Source organism: Poecilia latipinna, unplaced genomic scaffold, assembly GCF_001443285.1.
Source record: "Poecilia latipinna isolate Pla-1442-1.1 unplaced genomic scaffold, P_latipinna-1.0 Scaffold1501, whole genome shotgun sequence".
Taxonomy (NCBI): domain Eukaryota; kingdom Metazoa; phylum Chordata; class Actinopteri; order Cyprinodontiformes; family Poeciliidae; genus Poecilia; species Poecilia latipinna.
The window spans coordinates 37,202-54,444 of NW_015114117.1; the positions used below are offsets into that span (position 1 = coordinate 37,202).

The following is a 17,243-nucleotide window of genomic DNA, read 5'->3' on the forward strand; positions in this document are numbered from 1 at the left end:
ATTTGCTTTTAAAAACACCAAAGCATAATTTTGGGTTTTTGCAATTTTTTTTTTTTTTTTTTTTTTTTTGTAAAAATGGTCAAAAACATTGGGTTTAAGTGATGCTAACTCCCACCTGCAGGTTGCAGTATTTCTTACTTCTACAACACTGCTCAGCCTTACTGAAGTCAGATGGTGATCAATGTGGCGAGTAACAAAAAATAAGCTAATTATGCAAAGAACAAAACTGTGTTTTTTTTTTTTTCTTCTATAGTTACATTTTGGAAGGAATCTGCAAATATTTCTTAAGTACAGCTACAAAATCAGTGAGTGATTGCAAACCCCCAAAAATGGCAAAATCCTGGAGGAACTGTCTACAGAAAGTTAACAGCAGTTTTAAGGGGCGTTGCATCAAGATGGTTCTCTGTCAGGAACTGGTTCTAAAAGCAGCAATAGAACAACAATGATAGCAACGCTGATCTTTCACTTCCTTTCAACATCTATCTGTTGCTGTAATAGAACAGAAAAACTGAAATGTTTTAACATTTTTAACTTCCTGCACTTGTGGACAGACAGAGCATCATCCTGCACACTGGACCTTTCAGTTCTTTAATTGTTTCCCAAAACAAATCATACAAAAATAACACTTTTCTTAAAGTTAAAGTTGAGGTTCAGCAGCTGAAGTAAGAAAGAACAAAAATATCCAGATTCTTTGGGCCTACACTACCCACAATGCAACTCAATGACAGATGACTGTACTTGTTAAACACTTGGACTCTTTTCTTTTTTAATGTGCAGTAAAATCCAATCTACAGATCCAGAAAAAGCCACAAATGTGTCAAAGTTTCCTCTTTTGGGTGCAGAAGACAGTAAAGCCCATTAAGAAGCTGTTTTCCTATAGTAAGCTCCAAATTATTCCTCCAGAAATTCCAAGGCGTTTTTGCTGAAACAAGTGAAACAAGGCGCTGCAGTGCAGAGAGCTGTAGGTGGATTTAACCCTTCGTCTGCCAATGCTGTCTCTAACAAGGGCGGCTCTGACCGGGGGAGCGCTGGGCCGGACCCCGCCATGACCACAGCTATGCGCTTGTTTGTTCAGCCCCAGAGTCCCGGAGCTAAATACGGGCAGGGAAAGATGCTGAGAAGAGAATTTCACTGAACTGAAGAAGACTACCAGATACCCAAAACATTTTCTTAATCTGAACTCTAACACTTGGTAAAAAAAAAAAAACAAAACCCTCTTGTCATTTCATTTAAATTATTTTCACACCTCGCTTCATACGACAATAAATACTCTGCGCTGACATACGTACATAAATTAAGGCTTTCCATAACAGCTCAGAAACAATCCGAGGAAAACTTCACAGTCAGCACAATCGCCAGCAAAAGAGGAGAACCGGCTCCTCTGGAAAACACTGGCTTTCATTTATGGCTCATTGATTCTCCTAAAAGAGGAAAGCTACAAGAGGATTATCACTGTAGTGGGCACAGCAGGAACGCTGGTGAGGCGCTTTTCACCGGCTCAATGACAACTGGAGTAATAGCAAACGGTCACAAAAAAATAACAACCTCTTTGTAAGAGTTCGTGATTCACCTACATCAGTCTGGAAACTGTCTGTCTGAGAGATTGGAGTTTGTTTCCCCCAACAGATAGGAATCTACGGAGCCCCTAAGGGGACACTGAAGAAAAATAAAAACACAAACTTTCTCATATGCACCAGATAGTATCTTGTGCACATGAGAATGTTTCTTTATTTCTTCCATGTCCCTGAAATCAGTCATTTCAACAGAAACCAAAACGTGCAAACTAATCATCGCTCTAAAGTGTGGATGGAACGTGGGATCCTCTCGTCTCTGTTAGTCATCGAGTCCTCAGATACTCCGGTGTGGTGTAGTTAAAGAGTAAGAAGTCCATGCGGTAGAGATTGAACAGTTTCTTCTGATAATAGGGGCTGATGTGCTTAAAGAACCGTGCTGCCATGTTGCCGTCAGTCCTGGTGCTCTTGCTAGACGTTGGGAACTGAACTTTACCCTCCACCCCTGCTAGCCTTAGCACGGCCTGAGCGTCAGGTTCCAGAGTTTCATACTTCCCCACCACGTCGTAGTGGATCAGACAGGGGTGGCAGAGGGAGTGCACCCGCTCCCAGTGCTCGTTGAAAGGCTCCTCTCGCTGTGTCCGGGGGTCCACCAGATACTGGATGAACTCTCGGAAGGAGACGTCGTTTCCTTTCTCCAGGGCTTCCGGTTGAGGGTTGGCCCGGTGCCGGCGGATGATCTTGGTTCCGTAGCGCTTGTGGAAGGCGGTGTTGTAACTACGTGTGAACTTGTTGCGGTAGGCTGAAACAAGGCGCTCAAAGGGCTCCCGCACAAAAATGAACTTGAGGTAGCTGCGGAGGCGCTGGTTTATCTCCGTCACGGAGAATTCAGAGAGCGTGCGGAGGTTACCTGCCACATGGGCCTCGTTAGCAGGGATGGCGAGAGGGTCGGAGTAACGGCCATTACTGGAGAGGACCATCAGCACACGCTTCCAGTTGGTGCAGGCTACCTGGATGTCATACAACAGAGACAAAGAGCAGTGAGATGCAATCAACCCTCTTTAGTTAGGCTGTTTTAAAGTTCTAGAGACTTCTAAGGGAGCATTCACACCAGCCCTGTTCAGTCCACTTTATCAAACTCTAGTTTGTTTGTCTAGAAACTTCAGTTTGTTTGGGGAGGAGTGAATGTGCGATCGAACTCTGATGCGGAACAAAACAGCAAACTCTGTTCTGTCTAAAAACCTAGCTCTGGGTTCGGCTAAAGTGAACTCTGATGCAGTCCAAATGCATATCAGCAGCAAGTGAACCGGAGACCACTCCAAAAGCAGGAAGCGGACTCTATTACAGGACATTCTGGGTAAACACAACCGCAAAAATGCGATGTAGTTTATCAAATAAAATCTCCAATGAGATACAGAAGTTTAAAGTTTTGAAGAGACTATTGGGGTGTGAAAATATTTGGGTGTTGCTTGGTTTCACTCATCCTTACTTTCTCTTCAAGTTGAAGACTCACTGTGCTTCTTCCACTCAGTATTCAATTAAATTTTTAAAAACTGTTCCATTCAGCATCTAATGAACAGAAACTGAAGATAAAGGAAGTTACTGTTGTGCTAATAACTACAGTTTAAGAAGAACATAATTCTTGTTATTATTTCTTATGAATTATGACAGCAAAAGAAAAAAGAAGTAGAAAGCAATTCAAGCGTTTTTGGTCCTTGATTATCAACTCTCTCCAACCCCACAAACGTGGGATTTATGCTACAGAAACCAACCTTGGGTACGTAGCAGTAAATAAGGCCGTGTTTGTCGTCCACAATGAGGTGTTTGAGATCCTCTGGCGAAAGCACCCGGCGCTTCTTCGTGTGGCTCAGACATGCCTGGTCCAACACCTTCCTGCGGCCTTGGAGGGACTTCTGAGCTGCCGACAGCTTCAGCTGCTTCTGATGAAGATGAAGCAGGTCGAGTGAGAGGAGGATCAAAAACAGCCTTGTAAACAAAAACAATGGGACGAACAGTATCCATCAAGGCCTGGTTGTTTAACACTTCACTGATAGAAATAGATTTTTTTCTGTCGTTATCATTTTCATTAGTGAAAGACAGAACTGCATATTCCTGTTACTAATCAAATTTTTGACTTAATTTTTGACTTGCGCTGACTTAATTTTTCTCCAATATGCTTGCTATTTCTTTTCTTCTATATGTAGATTTTGGAGGAGGTTTCATGAGGAAAAACTATAGCAAAATTATTTGCAAATATATCTAAAAAATCTCTGACTTTAATTGCAAAAAAATGCTAAAAACAATAAGGTTTAGAAGCAGCAGCAGTTCCAGCTGGAATTTCAGCCACAAAATACTTATTTATTTTTTGTCTTGTCTTGACATTTTAGGAGAACCATATGGAAGACCTGGTTGGCTGCATGTGCTAGGGGCTTTTTGCTCTATATAAAGGATGTATAATTGTTAAAACATTAATACATTGCGAAAGTATGTGTGAGAATCACACACTTTCTGTTATAAATATCACTTAGTTTGCTTTGTCATTACACAGTTTCTGTAATGACAATAAAGATTATTATTTTTTTTTTTACAGTTGTAATGCATACTGTACACATTAGCTATGCAACTTGCTCCTGGTTGGTCGTTTTAAGTAACATTAAATAAGTCAATTTCAAGATTTGTCCAAAACTGAGGCAACTTTTTGACTATGTCAACACTTTTGACATAGTCCTTTAATTGTTTTGTGGTTGCTGCATTTATGATAAATTCAGAGAAAGGTGTATATTTGTTGTCACCTGGTCTCCTTTGTAAAGGGTCTGTAAAGGACTTCTTCTACTTTTCCCAGGTCTGCTGCCAGTCTTCAAAGCCCGTTCTATAGAACAACAAGAAAGTGATTCATGAACAACTTATATAAGGAAAGCTTTTGAATAAAATATTTAGAAAATATCTGTTCTAAAGCATCTATCAGCATGATTTTAACACCCCAGTCATTTTTCTTGAAAATTTGTAAGAGTGGTTTATTGACAGGGTACCTATTAAGATGAACACATTACTCTAAGTGCTTGTGAAAAATACTAAATCATTTTACACTGCGTCATATTTTTCCAGTTCATTCCAAGCCAACTTTCCACCACTCTACTGCTCTGATTTATTCACAGGGGAAATCCTCCCTACTTCCTTTAAACAATCCATAGGAACAGATTGTTCCCAACAAACTTTGCCTTTTAAAAAACAGCGCTCTGACTTCTTCTGTTTAACAGTCATTTGCCCAACCCTTTTACCCAACAATAGATGAGACTTTTGTTTACAGAGCTGCTCTTACAGCTACTGCAGAAAACAGGAAGTTCTGAAAAGTAAAAGGCAAGAACAGAGAACATTTCAATTCATGTCAAACAAAAACTCAATTTTGAACTTAATATTTTGAATTGTGGTCAGACTCTGTCTTTTTTAATATATCACATGTAGAAGACATTAGTAAGCCTGAACACTTTTTTTTTTTTTTTTGCACAACCTAGTTCAGGATTAAGATTATTTATTGAGGTTATATTCTAAATTTCCTGCTTTCTGCCAATTGCACACCTCTATGAGTTACACCTGGACAACTACACAGGTATCAAATCACTTCTAATAGTATCCTTAGAATGAGAGGTATTTGTATCAACCAATATTTTTAGTATACAGCACCTACACCACTGATGTCTAAAGTGGGTCCTGGAGGGCCGGCATCCTGCATGCTTTAGTTCTCTCCCTGGTTTAACACACCTGGATCAAATGATGGCTCGTTAGAAGGCCTAAGAAGAACATTGACCTGCTGAGAAGGTTGTTGCGACCAAAAGGGAGAGAACTAGAACATGCAGGATGCTGGCCCTCCAGGACCCACTGTGGGCACCACTGGCCTACACTGTACTGGCAACCAAAGAGGAATGATGCTAATTAGCTACACCAGTCCATTAGGGGTTAATCACGCACAGATTTCTAGAGGCATTAGAGTTTTTCTGTGCAAAGATGTCACTGTAGTAGGGCTGGGTGATAAAATAATAATAATATATACTGCAATAGACAGATATTGATATTGTTATCAAAAGAAAATACGTCTGAGAGAATTTTGATCAATTCATTGAACTCCGCTCCAGAATCACATGGCATTCTGGGGGATGCATGGCACTCATGTGAGGTTACCATGTGAGGTTAACTTTTCATGAGGTTAGCTGGTCAACCTCTCACCGCCTAGCTGAGAAAGGTTTCTGACATTACCTAACTCTTTGGCTACTTAGTAAAAACCTGCTGTGTAATATGAGCAGGTACAGTTTAATTTTGCCTCCAACAGACTCAGGTGTACTTCACTTCTCAGAAATACCGCAAATACTCCAAGACGGACTCAGTGTGGTCGTCCGCCGGACACGTGCAGATATTTAACGACCGCAGACGCATACTTAGTGATGCACTAAAATAAATGACTTGTGATCTTTTACCAATTACAAAAGTAAAATCCTAGAACCACTAAAGCCTCACGCCACTCCATTTTTATTTACATTTTGTGAAGGAGGGGGTTGCGCTCTGTGTCGTTTCCATTGGTTCGGTGGTTCTTGGTGGAGCACCACCACAGTTTTCAAAGAGTTTAGATCATTTGACACAATGCAGTGTGAAAGTCAGTCACACCAGCTGAAAATGTAACAAATGTTGCAGTTTTGGTCCAGTTTTGGTCCAATCAAACCGCTTAGTATATTGGACTCTTGCAGAGTCCAATATACTAAAAGGTGTGAAAACAGCATTAAAGATCAAAATGCACTTCTAGTAAGAAAAGAGATTTGTTACAATGCTAATGATATCGAACAAAAACACATGAGGAAAAGGCAAAGAGAGGTAGTGGGTGAGGGTAACTTCAGGGCACAGCAGCGTGAAGGGAACTATTTTTTTATGATGAAAACTCCACATATTCATGCTGAAACAATATAAGCAATAAAAACGCTGTGTATATTACACAAGTATAAAATCCAGCTGGGGCTCACATGCTGTGCTCCCTGCTGACTTTACTGCATTCTAAAGGCATGCTCGTTTCACTGCTGTCAGAAGCCACACTTGTATTAGGTTATCATTTTAAACTGGAATTCCTGTGATAATAGAAGCACGTACTGCAGTACATGATTTGCAGCTTAAACTCAAGATGTAAATCATGATTGCTTCCCTTAAGTTAGAGGAAGAAAAAATCCAAACAAGCAGAAGAACAGCGCTAACGGTGACGCAGCAAAATGTGCAGCAGGTCTACTGTAGAGCGCTCTGCTTCTGCACTCTGATCGAGATCAAAATCCTCAATTTCCTTAACAGCAGTGTTTAACATACCTTCACAAAACACAAATAGACAGTCATCACGCTGCTGCCAAACTATTCTGAGCTTTAGAAGTTTTTAATGGAAGCTTTTGAATGTTTGGAAACAATATTTTGTACACATCTTTATTCTTGCAGAGACATTCATGTTTCACAGTTGCTTTATCAGACGGACAGATCCAGGTTACACACACAACCAATCAGGCATCAAATAATCCTCAGGCAAACTCAGGACCCTTCTTCAGGACGCCAGAAAGTAGATCAGAGGCTCTGCTTGCATAAATACCTAAATACATGATCACAGAATATGAACTGAGACTGTTAATTATTTGAGATGCATTGTCATTTATTTATTTTAATTTCAACTTTTTAAAATAAAAGGCAGACTGCATTCTCAAAAGCTCAACTAATAGTTGAACTAGTATACTTGAACAAGAGGAGTTGAAAAGGAGGTTCATGGATGCATCAGTCATACTGGGCAAGCATCATATCCCCAACTCCAACGTCTCTCTCCCTCTCTCTGCCAGACAGATTTACAGAGGAAGATACTTGGATGATATAGGTCAGTGGTTCCCAAACTTTTTCTTCTGCGCCCCCCCTATGGATTACAAATGGCTGTCTGGTTGATATGACGCGTGTGACTTTTTTGGGGGCAAAATGAATGTACGTAGCTGAAAATAGACACCAACATCGGTAGCCTACAAGGTACTTGTTAAGCTTAAGGTTCTGTATTGATATTAGCTAGTCATCTTTTAGCTAACATTACCTGCATCCAACAGCGAGGACTGAGGCAAACGTAGAGGACTATGGCAAATGATATAAGTTTTATGTGTGTGGGGTCGGTTGGACCCCATTTCTACATACAAGGGTTAAATTAAAGGAATTGAATGAAACCAAAATATTGAGTAAAATCTACTGAAAACTACTGACATGAGTGGACGCAAGGAAGATTGCTGAAAGAAACCCCAGAATGGACAGAGCATTAGATATTAATCAGGTACCACTGAATGATACCTCCATATTAAGACTTTGCATAAGAGCTCAAACCTTTGAGTAAAGTTTTAAAAATGTAAAGCAATGAGTGGAATCTCTTGGGTTTGCCATTGGGTTAAAAATGTATATAATCACTTATTTTGATCAATATTGACTTGTACAAAGTTCCTGAACTGTTTTTTTTTTTTCTAACATCACTGGCAATTTATTTACTCAAAAGTACAAATGAAATAAATAAAATCAGCAATTTAGTGCTCTTCAAAAATCTGGGGAAAGACAATCTCAACTGAAAATAAAAATAAGCTGCAAACTAACAAATAAAACAAGAACTACTAACGGTCAAAACAATGAATATGGGAAAATTATTTCAACTGAACAGAAAGAAACAAAGCTAAATACATTTCATATTTTCCTGTCAGTTCTTGTATTAGCTGCTCACAGACCACTAAGTTCAAACCTCAGGTGATTGAATAGATTAGCCGTGTCACAAAGTGTTTCTGATCTGCTGCTTCTCCTGTCTTCTTTCTGCCATTTTGCGCTGACTTTTCAGAACAAAACAACATGAAGGATGTGGGTTTCATCATTAGAATGAGGTGGAAGTGCTCATCAGTGGTCAAAATAAGAGCATACTTGTTAAGCAGAATATGCCAAAGTAAACAACTTTTGTTTTATGACAAAACTTTACTTTTGTGATCTCTTAAAGATCACAAAAGTGATCTTTAAGATTTATTATGTAATAAATCTTAATTGCCCAGGGCTATAAATCAATACTTTACATATTTTATGAACAGTGATGAAGTAAAGGACAGTAAGGCTTTACATTGGACATTGTGGAGGTGAAAATGAACAAAATAATGAATACATTCCAGCTTAAAACATCAGAAAATCCTTATTTAATATGAACGAATCACAAGGCTGCACAGTACAGAGGCCCAAAAGGGTCAGAATTAAATAACTACATCATTACATTGTTAAGTAAATGTACCATGAAACATTTAACAGAAATTTAATTACTGACTAATTAATCATTCTAATGATTTAAAGCTGTAGTATGTCATTTTTTTTTTTACACTGTGTTATGAAAGTATAATATGAGGCAGATAATCTGTGGAAAGAAAGAAAACAAATCAAGCTCCTCTGCCTTCTCCCACTGCTAACTACAACCAACCAATCAGAGCCAGGAGGCGAGCCATAGTGATGTCAATCATGTCTGTGTGCCACTGCCCACAGTCTCCTGCTTCTTCCTGTCAGCAGAGTCTGTCATGAATGGCTAGTTACAATGATGAACATGTAACAATGAGTTGTTTCTCTGCCATTTGCACATTTAGTAACACATTCATGAGTATGATTGACAGCATTAAGACCCTCCTTCAGGCTCTAATTATTTTTTGCCAGGAGCAGTGCATTTCTTCAAATGGCTGTGGAGGAGCTCAATCTTTTAGCAGATTATCTGTCCCTTAACATACTGTCATGACATGGTGACAGTTTTAGCAAATATGTAAAAACCATATTTTTTTTATGAAAGGTACATATTGCATCTTTAATGGCATGAATGGTCTTAAATAAATTATATAAACATCTGAATAAACATTTAATGACTTCATTGTATATTCAATTAATGATTTAATGATGTTGTTAGCTATTAGGAATGCAAAATATATACGGTAACGGTAGAAGCAATATAAATTTGACCTACGGTAAAAATCTCTACTGACTAAACGCAGTAATGCTTGTTGATTCCGACATCAAAACAGAGCAAGCAGGAAGCAACTTAGCTGAGAACGCAAGGGAAGAGGTCATTAAAAGGCAGGTGCAAAAACTTAAATCATCTGGACCTGGTTTGGATTTAACGTCCCATGGTCTTAGCGCAATGCTCAGGAAGAGTGCGACGATGTCACGGTCAGACAGGGGGGAAGTGGGGGTAGAAGCGCATGCGAGATAGGTGCGACCCCAACCAGGACGCATTCGGGGTAAAGTTCTCTGGATTCAATGGACCTTGTTTCTTAACCCTTCTGCCGTCTTACCGTGATGCTCAGGAGAAGCACGGCAAATGTCACAGTTGGACAGGGAGGAAGCACCATTTGGCAAGATAAGAGTGTGACGGTCTTTCCGAAATCACACACACACACACACACACACACACACACACACACACACATAAAAACTTGTAAAAGTGCACATTGTCACTCTGCTGGACTGAGCACAGAGTAAAAAACTTGTGGGGTTTAAACAACTCTGTCTCTTAGGACTGTGGGAGGGTTGAACACTCAGACCAGGAGCAGAAAAACGTAATCTGCAAAGTGTGTGGCAGAGAGGAAATACAACAAGCTATTTGTTTTACCATCTTAAAACGAAGCATGTAGTTAGCTGAGTACCAGCAATGCAGCTGACTACAAATTTCAGTCACAACACAGAATCTGACTCAAACATTCATTACAATAAAGTTGTTGCCATTATTTATTTATTTATTTAACTTTGATTTAACCAGGTAGTCATCACTGAAATGATGCTGCTGCCTATTATTGCCAGGTCTCCCTTAAAATTAGACTTTAAGGGAGACCTGGTAATGACAGACAGCAACATAAAACAAAAGTTACAAACAAATCCACAAAAACAAGAGTTAATCAAGTTTTTACTCATACAAATGTATACATTCCACTCAATTAGTATGTATTTTTCTGCATTTTGAGTGTGTCAATGTAAAAAGCAGACAGAGTACTACATAGTGATTATCACAGACCGCATCTCTTTCGGTCTGATGTGTTTTGTCACATGCACCAGAAAACCACCACTTCCTTTCACAGCAAGGAAGTAACAAAATACTGCCTGCAGATGAGCCCTCAATCCTATTAACCGCTTGCCCCAACACTCTGCTTTTAAGGGGTACATGTGGAAACTGGATGCCTGGTTCAACAGTCTGACTATCATATGATGTCACGCTGCTTCATTCAGAGACAAGAAGGGCTCCATTAAGCCTTGTACATATCAGGATAAACATACAGCACTTAACTAATCTAAACTAACTTCCCCTTTCTTCAAATAAAATGAAAATAAAGCATTTCCTCTTTAATAGAGATATGGATCGCAAACGAATGAGTCATCAGTAGAGTAAATATGGACATTTTTACTTAGCTGCACTGGAAAGGATGTCCATATAATGACAGCTTCAACAAGCTAATTTCAGTGTGAAAAAACACTGGAAGTGTCTGAAGGAGAAAATGGGGCACCAATAACTATCCCAGCAGGGAGACAGGACAGCAGCAGCCGTTTACAGTTTGGATTATTGTTTGTTAGACCTGGTCTTGAAGTTTAAAAAACTCACAACCTCCAGATGTTCCAGACCTCATGGTGGCAGCAAAATGGAGTAGCTCTGATACGTCTGTATCTAGTAAGCATCTTTCTGGAGGTAGCGTCTACCATGGACAATGGCTTCTCCAATTTCCATTCAGACGTTCCATTTCATAGTCTTTCTAGTTATTTAGGGAATAATTGTATTAAAAAAAGTAAAAAATTTCTATCCTGAAGGGCTCCATCTTCATTTTGCTAACCTTCCTACCAGTTCCTAAAAACACACCCACAAAAAATTCTAAACGTGTAAGCGTGACACACCGCACTGAACCACGCAGAGGGTAAAAAACTTGCAGATGGACTCTCTTGCGACTTATGAGGGTTAAAACTGACAGCAACACCATCGGCAATGATTCGTTGAAGAGAGTTGGATATTAGTTACATTTAACTTCACTTTAGGAAAAATAAAGTATTTTCAAATTGAACAAAATTGGGTCTCATGTCGCTAATTAGAACAACACAAGCAAACACTGTTTTTTTCCCCTCCTATTTGATCAAATGAACACTTCTTATAGATGAGCAACTCTGCTCCTGAGTCATAACATAAACCAGTTCATTTGTCGTTTGAAAGAGCCCCATCTTAAAGGAAATAAAGTCAGTTTACACTGATGTGAAAGACATCAGCAGCTTCAAATCTAATTTCCCTGGAACGTTCAAAGACTTCACTTTGATGGATTATGGCTTCACTGAGGGAAGACAGCCTGCAAGTGGTTTGTGGGGCCCTAGCCTGTTAGCAGCAGCATTATATACAGCTGTATAAACACAACTTAATAAGAAGCAGTCAGGGTGGTAAAATTTGTTTTCAATGGAGATTTTCTGTAAAGTATGACTGACTTTTACATATTAAGTTAAATTAAATTTGACAGATGTTTGAGTGCACAGTGCATTTGCTATAGGCTAAATGCTCCCAAGCTTAGCATCATTTAACCATACGGAGCCCTACTGATCAGTTTATGCGGCATAATTGATACTGCAAGCCTTTCTTACGGTGGCCGCCGTACTTTCTGCTTTAATACAAGCTTATAAGGTTTTTCCATGGACTATTGAGTTATCGCGGGGTAATAAGTCATCTGATTGTGTCTCTATTGTGTTCGTGTCTGAACGGTTTAAATGTCTGCTTTCTGTGCCGTTCCATCTGAGCCTTAACAGACATAAACATGCAGTAAATAAATCGATTTTCAATCAGTTTTTTGCACCAAAGAGTTAATAATAATAAACACGTTTTATTATTATAAAACACAGCAAACTAATGGTGGTAGAGGGCCGCACTGGGTTAACTCAGAGAATCTCATCTGTCCGTGTATCAGTCAACTCCTAACCTCTTCTTTGTTCTGTCACAATTATCGATTTTTTAAATTTTTATTATGCTCCAAACTTTGCGAGGACTGACCACCCAGCTCACCCGCTTCCTCATACACATAGAGCCAGCAGCCAGTCACCTTCCCATTCATACTTCATGACAGTCACGTCCACATCGACACACCCACCACCAGGTGTCAAAGCCGCTGCTCCTGTCATATCAATAATTACTTATTTCATTCATATGGCTCTTACAGAGCCTCTGTGAAAACGTGTTTATTATTATTAACGCTTTGGTGCAAAAAACTGATTGAAAATCGATTTATTTACTGCATGTTTATGTCTGTTAAGGCTAAGATGGAACAGCACTGAAAGCAGCCCTTTAAACCATTCAGACGAACACAATAGACACACAATCAGATGACTTATTACCCCGCAATAATAACTCAGAAATAGTCCATGGAAAAACCTTATAAGCTTGTATTAAAGCAGAAAGTACGGCGGCCACTTACAGTATTCAATTATGCCGCATAAACTGATCAGTAGATTATTGCGAGGGAACACAAAAGTATTGCAAGGGAACGCAAAAAAAAAAAAAATTCCCATGTCCCCTGTAGGGCTACGTATAACCATCCTGCTCTACAACCACACTTCCTGTTTTTCTTTCACAATGCAAAAGGCAGAGACAGATACTGCATCTTCCCTTCAAGGTTTTGTTTTTTATTTAATGATTGCACAACAAAGGAAGCAGACCAATATGAATACATGTTGCAAGTCAGGTTTTAAATGCAGAACAGAAATCTGCTTGTTTGCTTCCACAAAAAATAGCTTATAAAGAAATTAAAGCTTTTACTATGGTAAAAGTTTTAAGAAAAAAAAATAAGAAAGCCTCAGAACCACATTTTCTGTGAGTCCCCATTTAAATAAAAGAAGTACCCATGAGTCGTAGGCCTCTTTTTGAGAAATCAGCTATAAAATGACAAAAATGTGTTATATTTCAGGAACTACACGGTTCATTTGAATTGGTATCAAAATAAAGATAAAACACTCCAGAGGTCTAAAAATCAACACTCAGTCGCAGTAGATGAAGATAGTGAACAGTGAAAAATGGTTGAAAAAAAAAAATCAACCATTCCCACCTAAAAAAATGCACTTTGTGATGTGAATATCGAAAGACATCAGCAGCTTTATATAACATCTTGGAAACCACACAACAGTATCTGACCACCTGTACCAAGATTCATGGAAAAACAGAGAGGCATTGACGTCTTAGTGGGGTGATAATTGGTAAGTTATCAAATCAAATTAGGCATTCAAATTTCATTTTTTATCCTCTTATATCTCCTCATAAATGATGATTCTATCGCTGTTGCAATGAAATAAGAGTCACAGTGAAAACTATCCTTCCCCATGCAATCTGGGCTATCAGAGCTCAGTACTTCAGTCAAACATTGGCAGTTTCTCAGGAGCAGATTGGAAAATTTGGATGATGGGCATGTCCATCGAGTCATCATACCCAACAGAGTGTGTGGGTGTTTACTATAATCACCTAGTCAGCTTCATTCACCAATCACACAGCGAGAAATACATTTACCGTAAACCGAGGGAGTGCAGCGATGTAGTCTCCTATAAGGTATTCAGGAGACCCCCAAAAAAGCATGAAACAGTCAGGAATCACATTTGAGCGAAAAGTATGACCATCAAATAGCAAAGATAAGACGTTCAGTCAATTTTACAGAGAGGTGATGCTTAAGCTATGTTCACACTGCAGCCTGAAGTGACCCAAATCAGATATTTTTGCCATAATGTGACCTGTATCTGATCTTTTCATGACAGTCTGAACAACACAGATCTGATTTTTTTTTTTTTTTTAATGCGACCCAGGTCACTTGCAAATGGGGTTCTAAATCCAGTACGTGTCGAATCTTTTCAAATGTGACCCGAGTCTGAATGGCCAGGTCACATTCTGGAACAATTTAAATGAACCTTGTAGTTCAAACCAACCTGAACTTCACTGATACTCGACAAACGTCAGTATTCTGTCACCTGATATGCACAAGTGGAAAGGAAAACAACAGACATGGCTGACAATGAGGATTAAGTTAATAATGTGCTGGTTCCGGTCGGACAACAACTTCAACATCGTAAGATATGCTCCACCATTAGCATCCATGTTTACTTCTGTACTTCTGTACTTCTGCACTTCTTTTTTTTATGGCGGTTGGAAAAATACTGAGAACGTTACTGCACCCTCTACTGCGCATGTGGAACACTTTCAGGTCGTTTGCAGTTCACACGGGAGATCACATACAAGTTGCATTTGGAAGTGTGAACTTTTCCCTCCCGGAGCTGCTGCCTGGTGGCTGGTTCAGAACGAACGAATATCCGATACTAATACTGCTGTTATGTTAGACTTACCAATGTTTTATTTTACTGGTATCTTTTTTTTATCCGATTACTCGATTAATCGTAAGAATAATCGATAGATTACTTGATTACTAAAATAGTCGTTTACAACAGCCCTAATTGACATAATAGTACATTTAGCATAATGGCAATTAGTGTGGTAGCACAAAACTTCTCATTTCACATAAGTCATGATTACAAATTTTTCTTGATTTACAAATTACAGCAACTTAATGGCTTAAACCTCCAGTTTAATGACATCTTCTAATCCACCATGATCCTCATTTTGTGGTTTCAAGTCTAGGAGATCACAACGTTCAGCATAAGGGGGGACAATGGTTATGCTATGACTAAGAGGCCACAACCTTATGAGTTTGAGAACACACACTCAGAAATACAGTCATAGCCGGACCTGGCCAAACTGTTTAGATTCAAGTTTACAATACGAGGATAGCTTGACGCTTCTGTTTTTTATGTTATTTATACTGCACAAAAAAATTTGTTTTCATAGTTATTCATTTAAAATGGGGCAAGCTGCAGCAGGCTAAATGGTATCGGGTTTGTTTTCCCCCATATGCTTGAATAGATCGTAAAATAATAGCCAGAAGGAATAACATGTCTTCAGAAGTAGAGAACCTTGTTTTGATATCATACTGGCAAGAAAAATCAAAGCCCAGAACAGGAAGAGCAGCTGGGAAAAACAACCATTACAAGTCATCCAGCTCTGGCAGTTACCTTGTTCTTTAAAATGAGGTTCAGATTTGGTGGATCCAGTGGATGTGGATGTGCCAGCAGTTAGGAAATAACCACAACAGATCCAACCACTGTGGAACTGACAAGCACCTAGAAACGTGTCTGGATGCCACTCGTCTTTTATGGTCAGATGTCTTGGACTCGTCTTTTATGGTTTTCCAAAGTCGATAGAGGAACAGAAGTAAGTTTTCCTCCACATATTCCTCCACATATAAATGTAAAAAAGTGGTACCAATGAAGAACAGGTTGGATGAAAGTTAATAACGACGCTGCATTTTTATATTGTTTAGCACATTTATGTGTAGAAATGTAGCATTTGTTTTCCCCGTGCAGCCTCTGTTGTTTCCATTTTTTAGAACTTCCCACACTTTACCCAACTATTCTTTAATGAGCTCAGATCCTGTCGACAGCGACTCATTCATACACCGAAAGGATGCTGTGCTGCAGCACTGCTGAGTCAGGGAAACCACATAAAAGAGAACCTCTGAGGGGAAAAAAAACGGGGTGTTTTATCTCTACTATTGTAAGGTCAGAATGATATTAAGACAACATGCAATGCGTAATAATTTAGCGATAACGATAGGACTTATGACAGGAAACCACAGGTTTAACGTTTCTGCTCTGAGTTTATAGAAAACAGAATCCAGATAACTTTGCAACTAAGCAAAACAAAATGAATTAGAAGATTTCCATCTCAATTATAAGGTTTTATTTAAAAAAAACAGCTTTTCCCTTTGTCTAAGATAATGTTATTGCTTTCTAAACTAAAAAGCAATCACTTGTCTTTGCACCATTGAAAGTCAGACAGGATACTGATTACAACAGTTAAAATAAATTATTCTATTGAATTTATTCATTGCTATTTTCTTTTAGATAAAAAGACAAGAATATAAAAATCCCCTAAATTTAGTTGTAGCTTTTAGGTAAGGTCAATTAAATCAATAAAGTATTGAGAAATAGTCAATTAAATTCAAAATGTTGATGTTTCTTTGCTGTCCTGAGGTACTTTTCCAAAATGATAATGCTACATGCTAGCTGTTCTAACGCTAGAAGCTAACTTTACAACTAAGGCTGAAAACAATTAATCGGATTAAGTGTGATGGATAAATTACTGAAATAATCGTAATCTAATTTAGTAACTGAGTAATTGTTAACTGGAGTATGCAGACTATAGAAGGTAATTTGCTAGGAGAACAACATTAGTGCAGTAATTAAGCCCAAACTGCACCAAAAATATACATTTTGCATTTATGATTAAAAAAAAAAAACTTTGTCTGTAAATATATTCTACTCAAGACTCCTTAAGTGTTGTGGTTTTAGCTTTTTTTCTGTAAAAAAAAGGAGAAATCTTCTATTAAGCACATCCTATTATCCAATTATTAGCCAATCATCCAAAATCCAAAAATTGATCACCAGCTGATTCCTACAATGTACTGAGCTTTTCACATACTGATGCTAGAAGTACTTTTTTTTCCTGCAGATGTATCCTTTGATACAAATGATCAAGCGTAAACTAAATGCCATTTTAGGCAATATAATTTTTATTCTTTTTATTCTTTTATTTAAAAGAGAATATATTGTTAATGCAAACTAACAATTGAATGGTCAATT

At 38.6% G+C, this 17,243-nt stretch overlaps 1 protein-coding gene across 1 annotated transcript in view; it reads right to left on the reverse strand.

Annotated features, from left to right (window-relative positions):
- Positions 1-567: 567 nt before the first annotated feature.
- Positions 568-17,243, reverse strand: part of LOC106963185 (carbohydrate sulfotransferase 11-like) — a 28,972-nt gene continuing 12,296 nt past the window's right edge. Inside the window, exons 2-4 of the mRNA XM_015057950.1 lie at positions 4,304-4,380; positions 3,284-3,451; positions 568-2,521 (exon numbers count right to left, since the gene is read on the reverse strand). Of these exons, the coding sequence (XP_014913436.1) occupies positions 1,838-2,521; positions 3,284-3,451; positions 4,304-4,380 (929 nt within the window). The 3' untranslated portion in view covers positions 568-1,837. The remainder of the gene's footprint in view (positions 2,522-3,283; positions 3,452-4,303; positions 4,381-17,243) is intronic.